Source organism: Corvus kubaryi, unplaced genomic scaffold (assembly GCF_017639235.1).
Source record: "Corvus kubaryi isolate FWS band 111438036 unplaced genomic scaffold, C.kubaryi_AGA036_p1.0 split3-37304, whole genome shotgun sequence".
Taxonomy (NCBI): Eukaryota; Metazoa; Chordata; class Aves; order Passeriformes; family Corvidae; genus Corvus; species Corvus kubaryi.
Genome location: NW_024582087.1, coordinates 2,832,291 through 2,841,087, shown reverse-complemented (window position 1 = coordinate 2,841,087; position 8,797 = coordinate 2,832,291). Strand labels below are relative to the sequence as shown.

Here is an 8,797-nt window from a genome sequence, read left to right as displayed (position 1 = left end):
AGTTACATCTTCTGAAGTAACACTTTGCAGTTATATAGCACCTTTCATCACGGCACTGCAAAGCATCCTATGGAATTCTGCCTCATAATGCCCTAACGAGGTAGGAAAGTCTGGCCAATTTACGGAGGGTACAACCGAGGTACAGATTGGAAGGGACAAGACATGAGGTGTCATCGATCCAACAGGAGTGACGGGAAATGTGTGCTGGGGCTGGGGGATGAGTCAGTGGCTTAGCTGGGGAGAAAGATCAGGTGCCATCATCCTCACCCTTCTCTCCAAAGCTGCAGCCTGGCTCCCAGCAGGTCAAAAAGACCTTTTCAAATTGCCCTGGCTGTTTGGGTCATAAATATGCAGAAGAGAGGATAAAGGACCCAGGACTCGAAGGCCCAAGCCCCTTTGTTGACATAGCCAAAGGCTGACTAATAATCAAGACAACCAAGCTGGGGTGTGTGGCTTGTGCTGCCACATCCACTTGGATCTGCCAAGATTAAAACCATGGCATTTTCAGATTTGGGGTGCAAAGCTCTGTCCAACTTCACTGTTTCATTGTCATAAATTCTCTTCTCCCACCTGGCAGGTGAAAGTTAGGTATCCCAGCTCTTGTTTCTTTAATAAAAGCTGAATCTCTGCTGAAAATCCGTCAGCTTAGGGAATGTGATGTCCAGCAGACATTTCAGTTCTGTGGCTAGAGGAATCCAAGCTGCCCTTTTTTGCTTTGAGCCTTTATGACTTTTAAAACCATTCTGCAACTGTGCAACACTCCCTGGAGCAGAGCCAGCACCAGTGCCAGTGGTTGAGCATCAAGGACCCCCTCAGTGAGATGTTTTGAATATGAAACCATGAATCTTAGGGACTTAATATTTATATTAGTGTTTTGCCATGTACCATCAATTACCTGCCTGCCCAAAGCACCTTCCCAGCACCTTGCAACAGCTCTTCTGCCACTTGCTCTTCCTAGCATGTCCGAAATTGTTCCCTCAGCAAGCACAACACAACAGAAAACTTCTGGAATGCTTCTTGGGATTGTGGTGGGGGAACTGAAGACAAAAAGGCAAGTTCCTACAGTTCTGCTGCTGGAAGAAGTTTGTGCCAGTGGTCAGACTAAATGAGTGATTTCTTCCTTAGTTAAAAAAAATCCACCTAAAAAAGGGCTGGGGTCAACTTCAAAACAAACACAGTAATATTGTGCAGAACCATCTGACCCCCCCCATCGTTTCCAAGCCAGCTGTTTCCTCCCAGGGAAGATGCAAAAGCAGTCAGTCCTACCTGCCCAACTCTGCAGCCGTGGCGCTGGACCAAAGGGATTTCCCTGGAGCAGCTGAGCCCTGTAAGGCAAAGGAGAGGATCCTGTGGGGACTCCTCTGTTACATCACCTGCTGCAGGTGAGAAGCTCTGGCAACATGAAACAAGACCTGCAGCTCTGAGAGGCACAACACACCCATTTCAGTGCTCCCCAAACCCTTTCTAGACTTTCTCCTCAGCAATGATCTGTGATTTTTACACGCTTTCGGTGCTTGTACACAGGCACAAAAAAACCCCCAACAGTTAATGCACAGGAACTCAACTGCTCAAAACTTATTTCTTACTTATAATCTTACAAGGCTGATGATGCTACAGGGAAAGTACTGCCAGGGAGCAGCTCTTTAATGAAGACAGCAAATCTTAGTTTTGCCTCTGGAATGTTCAAAATGGATGACAGGTCAAGGAAGAATGAGGAGGAACCTGTTGTGCTGAGGAGAGCAAAGCTCCAGCCATGCCAGGTGGTTGCGAGCACGGTAAGCATTCGATGCACGAGCATTTGTTCTGGGTTCTTTGGTTGTTAAGGCAACAGTGAAGCTACTGCTCGAGGGACTGGGGAGTTACTGAGATTGTTACCAAAAAAACCAATGACTTTATTGCACATTCCTCTGAGTCACCTCTGTGAGCCCTGGCACTGAACCAGCAGCCCACCTGGGGACACGTGATGAGGGACTTTGCTGCTGTTTTAAGTCTCTGAGGAGTTGGAAACTATTCCAGAGAAATCCTGGGGTGTTTTTTTTAGCAGTAGTTAGCAGAATAATTCCCAAGGTAATTTAACTTACTTTTGCACCTAATTCTGTGGCTTTCAACTTGCCCCCAGTTCCCTTCTTTAGTGAACTGAAGCCAGCATGGAGCAGCAGGTTTGCACCGAGCACACCTCCTGCACTGGGACCTGCTGGCACCCTGGTAGCAGAAAGTTTTCTATTTTTCTTTCTCATAGCCATCTTTATTGCTTCTCTGTCCACTCTGAGACTACAGTATAAGGAAAGACTGGATGAGGCACTCAGTGCCATGGTCTGGTTGACAAGCTGGTGTTAGGTATCAGTGTGGATTTGATGATCTCAAAGGTCTTTTCCAGCCCAGTTGTCTCTGTGATTTAGCAGGATACAGCACGATTTTTCTTTAAAAGAACATCTCAATAAACCTTGGTTGTGTGCTCAGCAACTGAGTCGGAAATGTTGATTACAAACAAGTTTGTGTTCAGAACTTTGAGCCTGTGTGTATAATCTACAAATAGATTTTAATCCTTCAAGATAATCCTTCTTGTATGTCAGTGTGAACTTGAGCTGGGCTGACAAGAAATCCCTCACGAAGCAAAAACAGCCCAGGCAGACCCTGGGAAAAGCACACCATTGCCAAAGGGCCTCCAAGGAGAAGTGAAATTGAAACTAAAACTACTTACTGTGTCAATTATTACCATGGAACTGGTAATAATTACATCACATCCACCAAGTCAAAGGAGTTTCCACAATGTTTAACAACTTCGCTTTCAGCCAGTGAAAGTTAAGGGGATTTCACTTTCCTTGCTGAGAGAATCTGAAAGGCAAGTGTCTTTCGTTCTAAGTGCCTGCAAAAAATTGGCCTCAGTGAAAGTGTTCCCAGACAAGAAACAGTGAGGATGTTCAGAGAAAGAGAAGTGTTTCTCATAAGGTACAAACATCCTGCATTATTCTACGGGAATATTTCTGTTAATGTCTATTAAGGAATGCTCAGCTGTGGGATTGTTTTTCACACCATCCCCACCCTAGGAAAGCCTACCCTTCCTGCTGCCTTGCTCATTCCCAGGGGGGATCAGGAAAGGAGGGAGCAGGCAAGGACAGCGTGCTGCACCCCCAGCAGCTGCCCAGGAGACACAGGAATTCCTGGAGCCTCCCCTGTGCTGTGGACACTGAGGCTCTGGGCACACCTGTGTGCAGCAGACACACCTCAGACCTTTTCAATCCCCTACAAACTGATCTTTCCAGAATGATTTTGTTTTCCCTGAACCTTCCCAGTCCAAACCACTCTGCCTGCAATTTCACTATTCAGTGTAACAATGGGGAGGGGCAGGTTGGTGTTCATGGAGCAAGAACTGAGCCTGAAGGAGCATCCCTGAGCCTCCGAGTGCCAGGGAGTGGCCAAAACATCTCCCCTGGGAATGCCAGGCCATGAAGAAAGCAGAACCTTTGCTCAGAAATGACAGACACAGATGAGCTTTGGTCAGACAGAATCAGGGGCAGGTTTTACTTTTCACATAATTTTCTGTATTAAAAAATACATCAGTGAAATCTGTTACAGGCAGGGACAGGACTACCGAGTACACAACGTCAATAGACTACTTTCTGATTTTATTTTTGTTAAATTACTTTTGTAACTGCTAAAAAAATAATTAAAAAAACCAAAACAAAACAAAAATCCCAACCAAACAAAACAAAAGAAAACAAAAAAAGGAAATATTATTCAAGGCTGTTGATTTTCATCTCTTGAAATTTTAGTGACAAGCTCAAATATCAGATCCCTGTTACAGAAGATGGATAACTGACCAGAGCTAGATAAAAACCATACAATTCTCTTCTTTAAAAATAGTTTGGGTTTCCAACGAATTTGTGACCACTGGTCATCAGAAACACACACCTAGAGTTTGAGAAAATGGAGATACACACAGTATCTGATAATGTCCTGTCCTCTAAACACCACATGGGAGCTTTTCTCTTCCAAAAGACTCAGTAACAGCCAAGCCTTAAAAAAAAATCTCTTTCAATTTCCAACACTATGACTAAATTTCTTTGGGTGGGGCGGGATAAAAACACACATGGTCATTTTCTACCACAGTTCTGCTGTCAGAAGTAATACTGCATCCTTTGTACAACACTGCCCGCGTTGCAAAGGTGGAAAGAGTGTGTGTGTATTTCTGTTTGAAATGACAAAGCCCTCTCTAGAATTGCCTTACAAAATAATCAAAACCATAGGAGTAGGGAAAGAGGAGAAAGGAAAGCTGCCTTAAGGGAAATAAACTTTCCGTGCACCACAGTATTTGCTGGGTTATATGGACAGACTGCAGAGCTACGGGGCTGGGGAAGGGATTCTGCACAGAGCCCAGGACATCCCCTCCTGGACAGCCTCCGAAAGGTCACTCGGAAGTTTGACCTACAGCACCTCTTCCAACAGGGCGAGAGTTGCCGCGAGCCCCGAGCGGGAGCCGGCGTCTGGCCTCGCGTGACCACTTGACAGCAGCCAGAGTTGTCCATTGGGATGGCCAGCGGCTCCTGCCTTGCTAACATTTGATCCCAGTTTTCAAAAAAAAAAAAAAAAAATTATAAAAGTGTATGTGTAGGTGTATTTATAACAGAAGGTGTCTGTCTAAACCTCACCCCTTTCTCTCGTATCCTGTGGAAGAGCTCGAGGATCTCCACGTGTTCCTTGGCAGCAAGGGCTGCCAGCCAGCAGGCTGGGAAGTCACCTGAGCCACAATCTAGCTCTCCATGCCCAACAGTGTGAGGGTAGATTTTACACAACCATTTTCCTTAAAAATATCTCACAACTTTTAAAAATCCTAAACAGATAAAGGATTTATGCACCACTCCAATAGGTGAGTTCCACTTAGATTTGTTCCGAGGATTGACTGGTGCCACAGGACGTTGGGATTTGCAGCTTACACAGCTTGCTTCCTTCCAGTTCCAGTTTGTACATCCACTGTGGTACAAAATCTGCCTGTAGGTGACATTATCTTGGCTTACTTGATACACATTTTCCAAAGGCTGGACGTATTCACATTTTGGTGCTTCTGATGCGTATTCAAAGGAAAATACCCCACTGCAGTTAGTCTGATAACTCAATATCAGAGTCCTCTGATTTGACTTTGGCAAGTTCTTCATGTACCTCCCTCACCATAAGAATCCGTGTTAACATGATGTCCAAGGTTCCTGGGTCTATTGGCAATGTGGAATACCACATGGGGCTGTTGGGAACACAGGAGCGCTCGGGCTGCAGGTAGAACACATCACTCCTCTGCTTCACGCTTTCAGAACTGCCAACGCAAACAAAACAAGGTTTAGGAACACTGGCCTGCACTTACAATCTTACCAAGAGTTTAAGAAAGAATCGGCAAAGAAATCAAAGTTACATTGAGATGACAACACTGTCTTCCCCCTTCCTCTTAGGGAACAGTTGTTTCCAGGTCACTCAGCAGAAGTTGCTTATAAAGAAACAAAGAAAATCAAAGTACCTTCTTTTTCAGTGTCATCCAGTTAACGGTAGGAGTGATAAATGCATTTGACATGCAATCCCTGAATGAAACTGGTTCTGGGATTCCAGACTTGCTGCATAATGTGGACAAGTGGAAATGGTCTCATGGCTTAGACTGGATATTAGTGAAAATTTCTTCACTGAAAGGGTTGTCCAGCCCTGGTACAGCTGCTCAGGGCAGTGGTGGAGTCCCTGTCCCTGGAGGGATTTAACAGCCATGTGGAGGTGGCACTTGGGGACTTAGGCTAGTACTGCCCTTGACAGTGCTGAGGGAACAGCTGAATTTGATTAGAGGGAGTTTTCAACCTAAATGATTCTAAGGTGCTATTCAAGAGCGAGTAAAACTAAATCCCAGCTTGCCTGGCCATGCTGCAACGCTAAGCCCATCTGCTTGAAAGACTGACTCCAAGGCAGCTTCCAGGCTCTGGTAGGGTTCTAAAGTCTCTAGAGCCAGGATCCCTCCTGCCTGGCTTTGGGATAGTCACATCAAAACAGCAAAGGGAATTTGTACTGCTGCCTGCACCACTGCAGAGGCTCAGCCATGATATATGATGAGGAGCATGAAAATGCTTTCCCAGCCCTTTAGAACAACTAAAAGCTTCTAATGACGTGCCAGTGAAGACAAGGAAGGTAAGAAGAGGGAGAGAAGGAGCCTGGACAGCTGCATGCCTGTCTCTGCCTCAGTAATGGGATATTTGTAGTATGCTCAGTGGGTACATTTCTGAGGGTGATTTATCTGAGTTTCAGCTGACACTAATGAGATGCTGTTTCATTTAGCATGTGTATTTTCTTTGAAGAGAGAAGAACATCATCTTCCACCTGCTCAAGGATCTAACTGAAGTTTATATAGAAACAGGAGAGAAAAATGATTTATATCTCTGTCCTTGCTATAGTCTCCTTTCTAACTCCTAAACACAAGTTAATCTCACATCTTAGCAGGCAAAATCTATCAGGAGTTTTACCTAATTCACACTTCTCCTACACTCTTTCACAAGGAACATGATGTTCCTTGGGGTATTAGTTATAATCTCCTCACAAGAATGATGGTGTATGGGAATTAAGGGAGATGAGAATGCCATGAACATTCTAGTTTACATTTATATCGAAGAATTTATTTATTTAAATAATACATCTCTCTCTGTAACTCTGCTCTTGACTCAACACCAGTAACAAAAAAACCTGTTTGGGGCTCTCACAGCAGTGCTGCTGTTGGAATTCCTGTTCTGCTCACACTGAGGGATTGGGAACTGGGGAGAGGAACCACAGCACGGGCACAGAGGGTCTGAGTGGGCTCCTTGCCCAAATGCCTGTTCTAGTCTACACACAGACCAAAGCTCAAGTTCTGTCACTTACCATTTTGATAAGTAAAATTCATAAAGTCGGACTGGACACCGGAGGGGATTATCTGTGTTTTCAGCCATTTCCACTGCTGTTGGAACCTCCTCATCTTCACTGCGTTTCCTTTTGCCTACTGATAATTTATCTGGATACACAAAAATGGCATCACAGAAGTTCAGTGAAAAGCAGCACCTTCAGAAACAAGGCCTGGTGTCTCAGCCCAGCACTCAGTGGTGACTCTGCATCACCCAAACCCACTCCTTGAACTGGTTCTGTCACGTGTCACCATCCAACCACGGTCACCTGGTGTGATCTGCTGGGTGGGCAAAGGACTGCACATCCTACAGGCCAGGTCCACAGCCCATTCCTCATCTAGAAAACTCACAAGAACTAGCAGGAAGACATGGAGGATATAATTTTACTTATTAAAGAAGAATTCATGTAATGCACTGGAACTATAAACTGAAGAAGCCAATAGGATCGAAGACTTCCTTTTCCCAAATGCCAAAATTAACTGAGAACAAACATCTGTGTGTCTTTGCCTCCGAGTGCAAGCCCCATATTGCTGTTCTCCACTGGGGCTGCCTGGTCTGCTCCCCACACAGACCCAGGACAAATACGGGAATTAAAAAGCCACAATAAAGGTCTGGACCTCCAAACCCTAAGATTGTGAAGTGCTGAGAAAAGGACTTCAGAAAAGGCCTTTAACTCTTGCAGTAGTTAATAGATGCAAGCTGAGGATGTTACGAAAGACTATTAAGCAAATCTGCAGCCAAATCTGTGACACTTCCTTTGTAAGTTTTTCCTGGGTGCCTTGGCTCATTCCAAATTTCTCTTTAAAGCAGAGAAAAATACTGCAAATACATTCAGGATAACAGCATATGCTTAGCTCTGCTTACAGCAGAACATATTTGTTCTCCCCAGTCCTTTTTAAAAGAGAAGCAGACAACACAGAATCACAAAATCCTGATTCCATAATTCAAACACAAATGTGACTGCCCAAACACCAAAGATCAGAGAGCACTCACCTGATTCTACCTCTTGTTTTTGAAAGGGTGGGAAAAAACGTAAATATGTCATCTTAGTATTATACTTCAGAGTTCGAGTGCGCCTCATAACATGGGCAAAGGACAGTTTCAGGTGCTCACTGACATTCTTTAGTTGGAAGTATTTGGTGTTGAAGAATAGAAGGGTGTTCAACAAAACGATGGGGGAATATGCACCCAGCTGCTTACATTCCCACAAGTGTTCCTCTTCAATTCTTGAGAACATATAACCTACAAAGAATGGGCAAAGGACAAAGAAAATAGTTATTTATGCATATAAATCCTCTTTCAGCTAACCTCTATTAATGAACCACACATCAGGTCAAATTCACACCTATCATCAGCAACTGTAATCCAATAAAACCAGAATACTGCATGCACAAACATAAGAGCATGGAGAACCAAGCTGTGGAACAGCATGATCTTCCAATACCTGAAGAAAAGGATATAAAGGAACTGCAGACACCAGCAGATTCTCACTAAGTTCTAATTTCACTGTATTAAACCACACTCAGCCAACTGCAAAAATGTGTAATTCCTACAACATGAAGTATGAGTTTAAAATGTCCCATTTTATGTATAAATAGCCCATTGTGATTATCATAAGTCAGTTAGGAAAGGGAGATACAGGGGCTTAGAAGAAATTTGTTGCAAAAAATATCACTATGTGCAGCAAACTATATGTAATTGGATTGTTTCTGTATTAAATAGAAAGCTCATTTTTCTAAATGAAAAGCCAGTTGTGGAATTGTCAGTATTACTTAAATTTCACTGATACTCTGGAAAAGATGTTGTGTACTCACAGGGCTGGTGTCCAGCTCTACAAACCACATAATCAGGCTTGAAAACCAGTTAAAAGTATCTGCAGAATTTGGGAAATCTTAATTTGG

The 8,797-nt window shown here is 43.9% G+C and overlaps 1 protein-coding gene across 6 annotated transcripts in view; it reads right to left on the bottom strand.

The window, feature by feature from the left end:
* Window positions 1-3,498: 3,498 nt before the first annotated feature.
* The window catches only part of ZMYM4 (zinc finger MYM-type containing 4), a 39,491-nt gene continuing 34,192 nt past the window's right edge, over window positions 3,499-8,797 (bottom strand). For all 6 annotated transcript variants that reach the window (XM_042015491.1, XM_042015490.1, XM_042015492.1 and 3 more), the window contains 3 exons: window positions 7,890-8,138; window positions 6,877-7,006; window positions 3,499-5,305 (listed from right to left, as the gene is read on the bottom strand). In XM_042015491.1, coding sequence (XP_041871425.1) covers window positions 5,098-5,305; window positions 6,877-7,006; window positions 7,890-8,138 — 587 coding nt within the window. In that variant the 3' untranslated portion in view covers window positions 3,499-5,097. The remainder of the gene's footprint in view (window positions 5,306-6,876; window positions 7,007-7,889; window positions 8,139-8,797) is intronic.